At 43.7% G+C, this 15,613-nt stretch overlaps 1 protein-coding gene across 1 annotated transcript; it reads left to right on the top strand.

Moving 5' to 3' along the window:
* The first annotated feature begins 13,185 nt into the window (after window positions 1-13,185).
* Window positions 13,186-15,349, top strand: LOC103479958 (E3 ubiquitin-protein ligase TRIM21-like). Its single transcript, XM_081598086.1, has 2 exons — window positions 13,186-13,323; window positions 13,493-15,349. Exon 2 carries the CDS (start codon window positions 13,502-13,504, stop codon window positions 15,191-15,193), a length of 1,692 nt encoding a protein of 563 aa, XP_081454212.1. The 5' UTR covers window positions 13,186-13,323; window positions 13,493-13,501; the 3' UTR covers window positions 15,194-15,349.
* Window positions 15,350-15,613: the final 264 nt, after the last annotated feature.

The following is a 15,613-nucleotide window of genomic DNA, read 5'->3' as shown; positions in this document are numbered from 1 at the left end:
TTTCCTCCGTCTCCTTCCTGTCTTTCCTCCTGTCTTTCCTCGTCTCCTTCCCGTCTTTCCTCGTCTCCTTCCTGTCTTTCCTCCGTCTCCTTCCTGTCTTTCCTCCGTCTCCTTCCTGTCTTTCCTCGTCTCCTTCCTGTCTCTCCTCCGTCTCCTTCCTGTCTTTCCTCCGTCTCCTTCCTGTCTTTCCTCTGTCTCCTTCCTGTCTTTCCTCCTGTCTTTCCTCGTCTCCTTCCCGTCTTTCCTCGTCTCCTTCCTGTCTTTCCTCCGTCTCCTTCCTGTCTTTCCTCCGTCTCCTTCCTGTCTTTCCTCGTCTCCTTCCTGTCTCTCCTCCGTCTCCTTCCTGTCTTTCCTCCGTCTCCTTCCTGTCTTTCCTCTGTCTCCTTCCTGTCTTTCCTCCTGTCTTTCCTCGTCTCCTTCCCGTCTTTCCTCGTCTCCTTCCTGTCTTTCCTCCTGTCTTTCCTCCGTCTCCTTCCCGTCTTTCCTCGTCTCCTTCCTGTCTTTCCTCCTGTCTTTCCTCCCTCTCCTTCCTGTCTTTCCTCTGTCTCCTTCCTGTCTTTCCTCGTCTCCTTCCTGTCTTTCCTCCTGTCTTTCCTCCGTCTCCTTCCTGTCTTTCCTCCTGTCTTTCCTCGTCTCCTTCCCGTCTTTCCTCGTCTCCTTCCTGTCTTTCCTCCTGTCTTTCCTCCGTCTCCTTCCTCTTTCCTCCGTCTCCTTCCTGTCTTTCCTCCTGTCTTTCCTCCGTCTCCTTCCTGTCTTTCCTCCGTCTCCTTCCTGTCTTTCCTCCTGTCTTTCCTCCTGTCTTTCCTCGTCTCCTTCCCGTCTTTCCTCGTCTCCTTCCTGTCTTTCCTCCGTCTCCTTCCTGTCTTTCCTCCGTCTCCTTCCTGTCTTTCCTCCGTCTCCTTCCTGTCTTTCCTCCGTCTCCTTCCTGTCTTTCCTCGTCTCCTTCCTGTCTTTCCTCCGTCTCCTTCCTGTCTTTCCTCGTCTCCTATTCGTCTCGGACTCATTAAAGTTTGTTCTTGTTGTTTCTAATGTTTTGTCTCATCAGCAGCTCTGAATTCCTGACAAACTGAAAAACTTTTATCTGACCAAGAAAAATTCTGGGAAAATATAATAAATCCAGAAATTCTTAATTTTCACAAAGAGATTATTTTATTTTAGGACGTTTTTAAACTTCAGGCTCTGAATATTAATCTTTAGTTTCTGCTCTGTTTGAAGTATGAAGCTGTGGGATTCATATTCTTTCTGTAATAAAACTTTAAAGGTGCATATTAAAACCTTCAGGATGAAAAATACGTCAGTTCCAGTTTTACATCTTTATTCTTCATCCATCACATGTTACATTTATTATTAAACGTTCAGATAAAACCAACATGAACCAGAACTTACTGGGAGAAACAGACTGAATGTTTGTTCCTGTTATTAGAAATAAAATCAGTTTTCATTTGATCAACATGTTGAAACTTAACAATAAAACAGGAAACAATCTGACAGCATCAGCAGAACAAGGAAAAAACTGAATTATGATCAATGAGAAACAGAACAGCTGAACCGTGACCAGTGGCGCAAAAAGTGGGTATGCAGGGTATGCAACGCATAGGGGCGCAGCACCAGAGGGGGCGCCAAAACCCCGTCTGGAGGGGGCGGCGCGCCGATGATTGTTTTCCCATACACTTCGGCGCGTGTAACGCTCCTTCACCTCGCGCACATAACGAGGTAAATGTAGCGAGTTTTACCCTTCACGTATCGTTGCCTAAGGGGGGGGGGGGGGGGGGGCGTCGCTCCTTCACCCTGACGATCCCTCCCTCGGGGGGTTGGGTGGTGGGGGGCGCCGATCTATGTTTTCGCATCCACCTGAATAATGTGTAGTTGCGCCACTGGGCTGTTGTCCTGGAAACGCCTCAGCTGCTGCTGGATGGGCGTGGGCGCCGACAGGCAGCGGGAGATGTCTCCCAGAATCCTCGGCAGCGGGCCCAGCTTGGCTACGGTGGCCTGCAGGAATGAATTTTCACCCTGTGGTCGCCGTGTGGTGGAGTGTTTGAGTGCAGACGGACGGAGGGGGGGCGTCGGGTGGAGGCGGGAAAAGCACAAGATGGAGGCAGGAAGTGAACAGAAAGAGGAAAACAGGAGGGAGGAAAACATGAGGAAAACGTCATGGAAACCAAAACGAAGTGGAACTTCATGCTTCTACCGAACAGAACCAGAACACAGCAGAGCCATGCTGAGAGCGCCTCCTACAGGGGACACGGCGAGGGGTGAGCACAGCAGGGCAGGTGGGGGGCATGCTGTGGTGGTCGGTCCGGCGGCGTTAATCGGGTTACATGAAGTCCAGACAAACACACCAATAATCAATAATCACATTTAACACAACAGTTAATTAGTTTAACTGAATCCCGTTTCATTAAAACTCGTTTCATTTCCTGGAAATCAGATCTGAAACGACGAATAAAAACCTGATTTTTTTTATAAAACTGTTTTCATCATAAAATGATCAGAAAACAAAGATTTTTTACAAAAACATCCAGTTTAAACATTGTTCAATATTCGTCTTTCAGGTTCATGTTGGAACATTGTGAGACGATTCAGCTGCAGATGGTTGATGGTTTGAAACCAGATGAAGATCAAACTTTACACAGCTGAGCCAGTTTCTGCACACACACACACACACACACACACGCACACACACACACACACACCTACACACACCCACACCTACACACACCTGCACACCCACACACACACACCTGCCCACACCTACACACACACACACACCTACACACACCCACACACACACACACCTACACACACACCTACACACACACCTACACACACACCTACACACACACCTACACACACCCACACCCACACACACCTACACACACACACCTACACACACACACACACACACACTGGTGTGTGGGTAGAGTTTTCACAGGTGAAGGTCTCTGGTCATCCTGAAGCTGTGAGCCCACTGGGAGTCTGAAGGGAAACACTGAGACCAGAGGCCTGCAGGATGGTCTGCATCTGAAAACATACATGATGGAAACATTAATGAATGTGCTGCACCAAAAAGCTTTTGACCTGGTGGTGATGGAACCAGTTATGGTAGATCTGAACTTTGGTTTGATGACCTAAATATGAGAAGCTTCAGTCTGACAGGAGTTGGGTTAAAGCCACATCTTGTGAAGTTGGGATATTTTTCCTCCAACAGGATCCAGAGGAATCGCAACAAACCAGAAGTTGGACTAGAATTTATTTCAATGTCATTTGTGAATGTCAGCTTCTCATTTTCAGCAGTGGAGCTTTAAAGGTTGAAAAAGGTTATTTTGGAGAGAGTAAATAAATAGCATGTTTGATACATGAAAAGCCTCTCAGACTCAAAGCAAGATGCAAGAGAGCACAAAACTTTAAAAATATTAACTTAATTTCACATAATTATGTCGGTAGAAGCCATTTGTTTGTTCATGAAATATAGTCGCAGATGAACGAGGCAGTTAGTCCAAGTTTGTCATTTATTGAACGTTCATAAACTGCAGCAGCTGTGATGCATCCCAGCAAAGGTAAAACAAGGTGATCGACTCTAAACCTCTAACTTTTTAATGTCATTTAATCAACCTGTTGCCGTGGCAACCGCTTGCGCCCCACAAACCCAGCAGAGATTAGTTAAAAACACAAAAGATTCAGTCCGTTAACATATTAGGTTTTCAGGCTTCATATTTACTGCTCTTGTAGCACTATTTAAAGTGTAAAAGGACTGGATGGAAGAAATCAGAAGACTAGAATTCGTCTACTGGAGCCGTTGTCAGTAATCAATGAAACCAATGCAAAAGAACCGCTTTCAATACCATGTATTTTTAAAGAGAAAATTAAAGTGAACAGCACAAGACAAACATACATAGAACCCCAAATTAAATATACACAGTACTGCAGTAGATCTTTCATGCATTTGTGCACAACCGTTTTAAATTTCCCCACTGGTCAGCACAGTGTCTGACCTACACACATTCAAAAAGTCCATGGTTGAATTGTCCAGATATTTGAGATGACAATGTCCTAGCGCAAGTCGTTTCAGATGAAGAGATGAATAGTGGATTGTGTGTCCGAATGGTGAGATGGAGGGGGAAATGATACAGACCAGCCTCCTACCAGACCAGTATGGAGTGATTCTCAGGTTCTCCTGGCCCCAGCCAGTTTTCAGAAGCTCGCCATCCTTTAACCCTACAAAGGATCACCTGGCCTGTATTAAAATAAACAGGACCAGTAAATTTCCAGCCTGCTAGTTAACTAGACTTTCTTTTCAGTTATACATAGAGATTAATGCAATAGATCTAATCTGTCAGACCAAATAACGTAATATTTATCTCATTTTCTTAAACATGTTGAATTTAAGACATTAGATCATACAACAATAAGCATTGGCTACCACCAACATGCTAAAACAACAAAACAACATTGTGTCCACTACTCACCAATTCCATTAACAGTAGAGAGCATGGCAGCTTCAGGGCTCCAAACTCACTGGATCTTTTCAGATCTACATGATTTTTATATTGTAAGGTTAAAAAGTGCATAACAAACAAAGAGGTAACTGATTGTTTGGAAACACCAACCTGTAGCTCCTTTGTCTCCAGCTCTCCCCCTCACACCTGACTGGGGAAAGCTGGAGCCTAAATAATTACCTCAGGTGTGTCAATTGGCTGCATGCACTGTGTGACTGACTGTCACTCTTAACCAATGGGGCAGCAAGGCGGGACTAAGGGCAGTTTTTTCACCCCGTGTTACAGCCTCCCCCCCTTAAATCATGCACGTCCCGTGGCATGTAAACATTAAACAATGTGAACATTGCTGGAAGTGGTGGGTGTCAAAACTAAAGCATCAGACAAACTGTGCAATAAAGTTTGAACAACTGAAATAAGCGGATTGCCTAAAGTAGTATATTGAAGCCGTTTAGGCGCCACTCTGTGACGTGTTGAGCGTCTTAGAGAGATGTCATTAATTTGATTTATGCCATCAAGGTTTTGGAATCTGTTCAAAGAAATTTTAGAATCAGGAACAGTTTCACCAACTGGGCTGCCTGTATCAGGTAGGTCTTCAGGATGAGGTGGAACTTGTTCTGCAGAAACATCAAGTTGCTCTTCGGCACTAGATTCTGGTTCAATTGATTCCACTTCAACAACTGACTTCAAACTCTCAGAATCTGAAAGAACTTCAACAGGTTGTTTTTCCACTGGAGAAACTGTTGGGACAACAGAGTTTTCTACATCATCAGGGGGTGATGACTGAGCGGTTTCTCCATTTTGAATTCTACTGGAGGTGGAACTAGATAGAATGGAATCCCTTCTTGCTCACAGTTCTCACCTTCTGCAGAGTCCTCTGAAGATTCTTGCCATTTCTTGGTGTGTTGACGTGTCTGGGGTTTTGTGACTGGAACTGTCTCAGTTGGTCTTTCAGCATCTGTCATGGGGAGAAAACCACATGGAAGAAGAAGGTCTCTGTGTAAAGTGCGTAGTGGGCCATCTTTGCACTCTGGTTTCACTGTATAAACTGGGAGATCTCCAGCACACTTCACCACAACAAATACATCTTGCTCCCATTTATCACAGAGTTTGTGTTTACCTCTGAGTCTCACATTCCGCACAAGTACTCTGTCTCCAACTTCCAGCTTGGATGGTAGAACCCGCCGATCGAACCGAGTCTTGTTTCTTTTAGCACTTCTGGCAGAGTTCTTTGATGCTATCTGGTAACTCTCTTTCAACCGTGACTTCAGGTTCTGTACATACTGCAAATGCGATGGACATTTCTCATCACAGATAGGAAGACCAAAAGCAAGATCAATCGGGAGTCGAGGACAGCGTCCAAACATAAGTTCATAAGGACTATATCCTGTCACTTCGTTTCTGGTACAATTGTACGCATGAACGAGAGGTTTAACATATTCTTTCCATTTTGACTTCTGTTTTGGTTCAAGAGTTCCCAACATTGCTAACAGTGTGCGATTAAACCTTTCTACAGGGTTTCCTCTGGGATGGTATGGTGTTGTATGACACTTTTTAATTCCTGTCATAGCACACAGCTCTTTTATCAATTTGGACTCAAAATCAGATCCTTGATCTGTATGTAGTCTTTCTGGAATTCCAAAATAGATAATGAAATTGTCCAAAAGACATTTGGCGACAGTTCTTGCCTTTTGATTCGGTGTTGGAATAGCAATGGCAAACTTGGTGAAATGATCTGTCAACACGAGAATGTCTTTGGTATTGCTGGTATCAGGCTCAAGACTGAGAAAATCCATACAAATAAGCTCCAATGGACATGAAGTCCGAATGTTAACTAGTGGAGCAGCTCTCTCTGTCAGAGTCTTTCGACGAACACAATGTCCACATGCTTTTATTTTCTGCTCCACATACATAGCCATTCTAGGCCAATAGAATCTAGCTCTAACAAGATCCAGGGTTCGCTCTATTCCCGGGTGGCCCATGTCATTGTGAAGACTATGAAGAACGGATTCACGGAGGTCTTCTGGAAGGACCAGTTGATATACATGTTGCTCATTTTCTTGCCGTTTCCTGTAAAGAATGCCATCAATCATCTCCAGTTTAGTAAATTCTCTAAGGAGAAGATGAAGGAAGGAAGTTCACTCCTGACTGTTGGGGGAATTTTTTCACCTGACTCCAACTGATGGATAACTTCCCTGACACTAGGATCAGCTCTCTGATGGTCTTTTAGGTCAGAATGAGACATTGCAGGAACAACAGGAAGTCCATGTGCCTCTTCAGAGTAGTCCACAGGAATTATATCTGCCCTGATTGAGAGCGATTCAACCAAAAGACTTTCAACTTGGGTCCGAACCAGACGACTTTGGCAGATTGCATCCATCACTTCAGGTGATATCTCATTGTTGCTGTTGTCTAAAAGATGTTGAGCAAACTGAGAGACAAGTTCCTGATCTTTATGTGCAACCTCAACTATGACAGGACTTTCACAGGGACGACGAGAGAGTGCATCAGCATCCTGGTTGTGTTTCCCTGCTCGATACAGCAACTTAAAGGAGAAAGTAGAAAGTGCAGCCAGCCAACGATGACTGGTAGCATCCAGCTTAGCTGAGGTTAGGATGTAAGTAAGTGGATTATTATCAGTGACAACTGTAAAATCTGCTCCATACAAATAATCTTGAAACTTTTCTGTTACACTCCACTTCAGTGCTAAGAATTCAAGTTTATGAGCTGGATAACGACTTTCACTGGCTGACAAACCTCGACTAGCAAAAGCTATTACCCTGAGCTTCCCCTCATGTTCCTGATACAGGGCAGCACCCAGTCCAGTGGTGCTGGCATCTGTGTGAAGGATGTAAGGTAGTGCAGGATCAGCAAACCCCAGGACTGGTGCAGTAGTAAGTTTGTCAATCAGGGTATCAAAAGCCAGCTGACACTCAGGAGTCCACCTGGAACCAAAATGTTGCTTTGGATCAAACTGTGGGCACTTAGAAGATTGTACTCTTGAGGGTTTATATGTTGGGGGGTACCCACGGGTCAGATTGTTAAGAGGCTGGGCAATAGTGGCGTATCCTTTTATGAAACGTCTATAATAGCCAGTAAATCCCAGAAAGGATCTCAAGGTTTTCAAATTAGTAGGAATTGGCCAGGATTTCACTGTGGAAATCTTTTCTGGGTCTGTCTCAACACCTTTTTCTGAAACAATGTGACCCAAATATCTGACAGACGTTTGGAAAAATTTACATTTTTCCAGAGAAAGTTTTAATCCAAACTCTTTCAGACGATTTAGAATTCTCAGCAGACGGTTTTCATGTTCTTCAAGACTGTTTGAGAATATGATCAAGTCATCCAAAAAAAAACAATACCTCTTTCAAATGCAGGTCACCCATGCATTTCTCCATCAATCTTTGAAAGGTTGATGGTGCATTTGTAACCCCTGAGGCATTCGGTTAAACTCCCAAAACCCAAGTGGAGTAACAAAAGCAGTCTTAGCTTTATCTGCTTGATTCATTTCAATCTGATAATAACCAGATTTCAGATCAAGCACTGAAAACCACTTTGATCCTCTGAGAGCTGTAAATGATTCTTCCAGGTTGGGCAAAGCATATGCATCTTTGACAGTTTGTAAATTAAGCTTACGATAGTCAATGCACAGTCAAATGTCTCCATTTTTTTTCTTAACAACAACAATTGGAGATGAGAAAGGGGATTCAGATTCTCTGATAACACCAGCATCCAGAAGTTCACGTAAGTGTTTGCGAACAGCCTCTATATCTTGTGGGTGAATCGGTCTTGCACGATGTTTGAAAGGAGTATTGTCATGAAGATTAATGTGATGCTTCACTTGCTTGGTACAACCAAAATCTAAATCATGATGGCCAAAAACTTCAGGTATGGCATTTAGCTTTGTTGTGATTCTTTCCTTCCATTCTGATGGTATTGGAGACTCACCAAAATTGATTTTCAAAGATGCTGTTGATGTTTTCTCAGCTATATGGTTGGTCACATGGTGCTCTGAGATGATACCTGCATAGGTTTCCAGTTCAGCAATGATACTTAAAGCTGGTATGGAAATGACTTGCTTTGTTTCATTGGAAACAGCAACTGGAACCTTATTGAGTGAGTCAGCTTGAAGTGCAACCAGACAGCTACTGACAACCAGGCCACCCGGCAGGCCTGAAACCGGGTGCTGAACGACAGCACACTGACTGGCTGTAGAAGAAAGCTTGGCATGACCCTCGACCACCACTGTGCAACCAGCTGGAATAAGTACAGGGGTTTTGCTATGGAGAGTCACGACACCCAAATGATTGTCACAGTTTTGCTGATGCATTAACTGATGCAGAACTGTTTTAAACCCATATGAGGTAAGTTGGAATGTGGGACAATCACTGGAACAAAACATTTCATAGAGAATTTCAAGTGTATTCATGCCAATTAGTACTGAAGCTGGAAATCCAGGTCTCACATCAGGAACAACCAAAGTAAGGGTTTCAACTGTTAGTTCACTCCCAATGAAGTCTTTTGGAAAAGTTATTGGTATTTCAACATAACCCAAATATGGAACTTGTTGACCTGCAGCCCCTTCAACATGAAGTAGGTCATTTAATGAATGCACTGGTTGACCTGAGAGATGCTCATTGAAGAAAGAAACTGGAATGGTGGTGACTTGAGAGCCAGTATCTAGAAGACATTGAGAGCTATGGCCAGCAATGTTGACTTCTGCTGTACATCTGGATCCAATTAATCCTTTTGGCAAGTTAATTTTGGTTTTTGTCTGCATCTTTGCCCACTTAACAGACTCTCTCTCTGCGGGACAAAGTTGGTCCAGCTCAGTTCCTGTTCGTCCCTCAACAGGAACTGGAACTAGTTTAAATGTGCTGAAGGAGAGGGATTTTGTCCCTGTCTCTTCTGTTTGTCATAAAATATTTTCCGCTTTGCACTGACCAATGCTGAATTGGGCTCATTATCACATTGAGGCTTAATATGGCCATCCTCCCCACAACGGAAACAAAACCCAGGTTTAGAGCTAGACATGCCGAATTTTACATCTTTAACAGTCTTTTTCACACTAGGCTTTGAAGTAACTTTTCCAGCAAAAGGTAGCTTAGTGCCCATTTGACCTGCTGTTAAAGCAGTGAGCTGCTGCTGTATTGCAGCCATCTGTTGTGAAAGCTGTTTAGTCATGTTATTCAGAGCAACACACAAGTTAGTTTCCTGATCAGTATGTGCAAACTGAACCTGAGATGCAACCTTTTGTTTAGTGGTTCCCAAATGGTGCTTCATCCTCAAGGTCTTTGCTGCTTCCCTGTCCTCTTCAGTTCTAAGTAACAACAAAAGCTCAGCAAATGATGGTGGATAATTTTTTTTTTGTTTAAGTTGGAGTTCTGAGATTAGATTGTTGTCCCAACACCCTCTGCAGAATTGGGTCAACAGTCGTGCATCCATGTCCTTCTCCAAAACACCTCCTCTCTTTACTGCATGCTGTAACGCAACTTGCAGACGCTGCAAATAGGCAGATGGATTTTCTCCACTGTCCTGATAGGTGTCCATGAATTTAACATACAACTCCTCTCCATCTTGAACAGTTCCATAAGCTGAATCAAGTTGTTCCATGTATACTTTTGGTAACATGTCAGGACTCAAATGTTTCACTATATCACAGGCAGGTGGAAGTAGACTGTCACGAATTAGTCTGGTACATTGCAACTGTGACATAGAGGGATCTTGAAGAGCTAATTCAACACTTGAACGCCACGTGTCATAGTCTGTCTCATGACTTGGCCTAGGGACTTTTCCAGAGAATGCTCTCAGTCTATGGGATGTGTGCATATGCAGAGAGCTGTCCCCACTCCTAACAACATGCTCCACAACGTACCGTTGCACCTCAGGAGGATTAAGATCACCAGCGGAAATGGGTGTGGACCGCTTCTCCTGACCTGGCACTTCAGCTCTGTTGGAGACAGCAGAACTGGATGGGAGAGGAACTGACTGTGAGAGGGATGACAGAGGAAATGGGAGTTGAATTGTGGCATGAGCTGATGGTTGCTGCCCTCCATCTTCATCTGCAAGTTGTTCCTCTTTTGCCTTCTCTTGCACCACAGGACAGAACTCTGCAATAGACTGCTGTATCTGGGACATCACTTCTGTGAGAACTTGAGTGTAATTTTTTCCGGACATTTTGGCAATTTCTTGTAAATCGTCCAAATACTTGTTTGTCTTTAAACCACCAACCTTTGAGGCATAAATCTCAGATAAACTTTCAATATGAAATTTATCACCCACACTTGATGTAAATGTATATGGTAATATTGGAGATAAGCGTGCTAAAGACAATCCAGAATCAAATTCAACAATGAACATTTGATCAAATTCTGATTCACACGAATCGATGGTAGTTCTCTGCTTAATATCACCATACTGTTCAAGAAAATCAATAAGTTCATCAGTGGGGTTCTCCAAGACTCCATCAATCAATACTGTATTAGGGATTTTTAGACCAAGAGTTTCAAAAATCTCCATAATGGAAATTGAATTGGTGAGTAGGAACCAAGACTTATTTGTGCAACTTTACTCAAACCGGTTTCTATTAATTACTGATCAAACAGCTCCTGGCTAGCTCGCCAATAATGTAGCACTATTTAAAGTGTAAAAGGACTGGATGGAAGAAATCAGAAGACTAGAATTCGTCTACTGGAGCCGTTGTCAGTAATCAATGAAACCAATGCAAAAGAACTGCTTTCAATACCATGTATTTTTAAAGAGAAAATTAAAGTGAACAGCACAAGACAAACATACATAGAACCCCAAATTAAATATACACAGTACTGCAGTAGATCTTTCATGCATTTGTGCACAACTGGTTTAAATTTCCCCACTGGTCAGCACAGTGTCTGACCTACACACATTCAAAAAGTCCATGGTTGAATTGTCCAGATATTTGAGATGACAATGTCCTAGCGCAAGTCGTTTCAGATGAAGAGATGAATAGTGGACCTGTAGCTCCTTTGTCTCCAGCTCTCCCCCTCACACCTGACTGGGGAAAGCTGGAGCCTAAATAATTACCTCAGGTGTGTCAATTGGCTGCATGCACTGTGTGACTGACTGTCACTCTAACCAATGGGGCAGCAAGGCGGGACTAAGGGCAGTTTTTTCACCCCGGGAACACTCTGCTCATCAGGGTCTTTGAGTCCCTTTTTATTTTTGTAATGGTACCGAAATGCACACAGCTTGTTTAAACAATAATTACAGATTATTAATTTTCTTAGGCCATTAATTTGAACACGTTTTGTTGATTTTATCCTTAATAAGATGTATTGGATCAGAGGACGTGCTGGTCTCAACATCCTGGAGGCGTTCAGTTTGTCACCTGCTGCCGAGATCAACTCAAAACCTCATAATTGAGCCCTATTGATTAAATATGACTGTAGTTGGAAAACAAACATCAGCGTTAGTAGCTTACCGTGTAACGTCTGGGCAACCGGAGGATCCTGGACGGACAGCAGCGGTGCATGTCTGAAAGATGGCCTCCGATGCAGATCTCCAAGGCTCTCCACTCTCATTCTTTCAGCTCGATGCTCCGTAGAGCTGCCTCTGGATAATGCAGTTCACTTACGATGTACAGTAAAGTTGCTCCTTATAGTTGGATCACAGCTGGTAGCTACGAAGGTGTCCCGAACCTTCAATCGTAAGCCAACTTCAGCGGCCGCTTCGTTCAAACTATAAAAACTCCCGACGGTGAAGCTCTGAGTCCATGAGAGCCGCCAACTGAAACACGTTCTGTCTGAGCGGCCACACGAGAACTAAAGTCAGGAGTAATAACATTATTTTCTAATGAAGTTAATGAGCTTCAGCTTATTGATAACCCGTTAGTAGGTCGCCATCTTTCTTGAAGCAAAGTATGGGTGTGACGCTAACCAACCAATTGGGGAAGTTGTAGCCTGATGACGTGCCTCTCCTCATTTGCATTTATTTTTTTCCTAAGTTTTGCGGGGAAATAGAATGTGATAAATAAGAAAATAAGGAAATACTAAATGAATAAGGGAAATTGGAAAATGGGAAAAGTAAAGATTTTTCAAACAAATATTAAATGAAAAATAAATAAAAGAAAAATGGCTAAATAAAAAAGGGATATATGAGAAATTGATTAATGAAACTGGGAAATAGAAAATCAGGTTAATGGAAAAAGGAAATTGAAAGATTGTTAAATTAAAAAATAGATTGATGAAAAATTGGTAAATGAAAAAGAGAAATAGAGAAATTGATAATCTGAAAAATAAATAAATGAAAAAATTGGGTTAATAAAAAAGGGAAATTGAAAAGTGGTTAATTGAAAAATAAATTAATGAAAAATGGGTAAATGGATAAAGGGATAAATAAAAAAATAGATAAATGAAAAAGAGAAATTGGGAAATTGATAATATGAAAATAAAGAAATGAAAAATGGGGTTAATGAAAAGCTAAATTAAAAAATGGTTAAATTAAAAATAGATAAATGAAAAAGGGAAATTGATAATATGAAAAATAAATAAATGAAAAATTGCGTTAATGAAAAAGCAAAATTATTTATTTAACAAATTTGTTATTTATTTCAGTCATTTTCTGATTTATTTTACTAATTTTTTATTTATTTCACCCATTTATTTATTTATTTAATTTTGGCTGAAATGGCTCTCCATAAAGGGAGGAGCAACACTGAGCCAACAGATGGAAACGTCATTTCTACAGAAATGAAAGTGAAAGTTTGTCAAAGTGATTCCCGAATCGCTGTGAAGGAAAACGTCCCTGTTTCCCTTTGAAGACAAACGAAGTTCGTGTTTTTCTTCTGGTCCTGGTGAGTTCAGCAGGAAACTGCGTTACACAAACAGGAAGTTTGAGCCTTTTCATCCGGACTCGGATCGTCTGAAGGGAAGAGGAAAAACTTCAGGATCACGAAGAAACTGTAGCATCGAACAACTTTACACTCGTTGTTTTAACTGAAGTTTCCCCTGATCTGTCCTCAGAGTTCAGACATGTCTTCTGGCAGCTGCCTGCGGTCTGAGGATCCGTTTCTGTGCTCCATCTGTCTGGACGTGTTCACTGATCCAGTCAGCACACCATGTGGACACAACTTCTGCAAGACCTGCATCACTCAGCACTGGGACGTTAATGTAAGATGTGAGTGTCCTTTATGTAAGAAGGTTTTCAAGACGAGACCTGAGCTGGAAGTCAACACCTTCATCAAAGAGATGGTTGGTCAGTTCAGACTTAAAGCTCAGCAGGAAGCCAGCAGCAGCTCAGAGCAACAAGCTGCCAAACCAGGAGAAGTTCCCTGTGACGTCTGCACTGGACCCAAACTGAAGGCCCTGAAGTCCTGCCTGGTGTGTCTGACCTCCTACTGCCAGACTCACCTGGAGCCTCACCTGACCGCTCCACGTCTGAAGAAACATCAGCTGATGGAGCCGGTGGAGAACCTGGAGGACAGGACGTGTCTGCAGCACGATAAACCTCTGGAGCTGTTCTGTAGGACCGACCAGACATGCGTCTGCTTGGTCTGTCCCGTTTCAGACCACAAGAACCACGAGTTTGTTCCTCTGAGAGACGAATCTGAAGGAAAGAAGGCAGAGCTGAGGAAGACGGAGGCTGAAGTTCAGGAGATGATCCAGGAGAGACGACTGAAGATCCAGGAGATCAGAGAGTCGGTGAAGGTCAGTAGAGATGCTGCAGACAGAGAGAAAGCAGAAGGTGTTCAGGTCTTCTCGGCTCTGATGGAGTCTGCTGAGAGAGGCCTGAAGGAGCTCCTCAAGGAGATCCAAGACAAACTGGAAGCTACAGAGAAACAGGCTGAAGACTTCATCAGAGATCTGGAGCAGGAGATCTCTGAGCTGAAGAAGAGGAGCTCTGAGGTGAAGCAGCTCTCACAGGATGAAGATCCCCTCCACCTCCTCCAAAGCTTCTCCTCCCTGAAAGCTGCTCCACCCACCAAGACCTGGACAGAGGTCAGAGTTCATCCACCATACTATGAGGGGACTGTGGTGAAAGCTGTGGCTCATCTGGAGGAGAAAATCAATGAGAAGATGAAGAAGCTGATGGAGGCTGAGCTGAAGAGGATCCAGCAGTTTGCAGTGGATGTGACTCTGGATCCTGATTCGGCTCATCCTTGGCTCATCCTGTCTGATGATGGGAAACAGGTGAAACATGGAGATGTGAGGAAGAATCTTCCAGACAATCCAGAGAGATTTTCTAAGTGTGCTAATGTTTTAGGACAGCAGAGTTTCTCCTCAGGCAGATTTTACTTTGAGGTTCAGGTTAAAGGAAAGACTGATTGGGCTTTAGGAGTGGCCAGAGAGTCTGTAGACAGGAAGGGAATAATCAACCTCAGTCCTCAGAACGGTTTCTGGACTGTTGGGTTGAGAAATGTAAATGAGTACATAGCTTGTGCTGGACCTCCAGTCCGTCTCGATCTCCATCCTGGTCCAGAGAAGGTCGGGGTGTTTGTGGATTATGATCAGGGTCTGGTCTCCTTCTATGATGTAGATGCTGCTGCTCTGATCTACTCCTTTACTGGCTGCTGCTTCAAGGAGAAACTCTACCCGTACTTTAATCCCTGTCTTAACGATGGAGGTAAAAACTCTGAACCTCTGATCATCTGTCCTGTTGGTCAGGCTGATGATCATGATGATGATTATTATGATCATGATGATGATGGTGACCTATATGGATGAACACCTGTAATCCGAGTGACTCTAAAGGTGAGTCTCCCCCAGCAGGGGGTCACGGTCAGTGGCGCAACTACACATTATTCAGGTGGATGCGAAAACATAGATCGGCGCCCCCCACCACCCAACCCCCCGAGGGAAGGATCGTCAGGGTGAAGGAGCGACGCCCCCCCCCCCTTAGGCAACGATACGTGAAGGGTAAAACTCGCTACATTTACCTCGTTATGTGCGCGAGGTGAAGGAGCGTTACACGCGCCGAAGTGTATGGGAAAACAATCATCGGCGCGCCGCCCCCTCCAGACGGGGTTTTGGCGCCCCCTCTGGTGCTGCGCCCCTATGCGTTGCATACCCTGCATAACCACTTTTTGCGCCACTGCCACAGCCCCGCCCACAACGCCAGCGGCAGCGTGTCGTCAGGGCTGCAGC

This window comes from Poecilia reticulata, chromosome 17, assembly GCF_904066995.2.
Source record: "Poecilia reticulata chromosome 17, P_reticulata-male-v2, whole genome shotgun sequence".
In the NCBI taxonomy this organism is placed as follows: Eukaryota; Metazoa; Chordata; class Actinopteri; order Cyprinodontiformes; family Poeciliidae; genus Poecilia; species Poecilia reticulata.
This window is presented reverse-complemented; position numbering and strand designations above follow the sequence as displayed.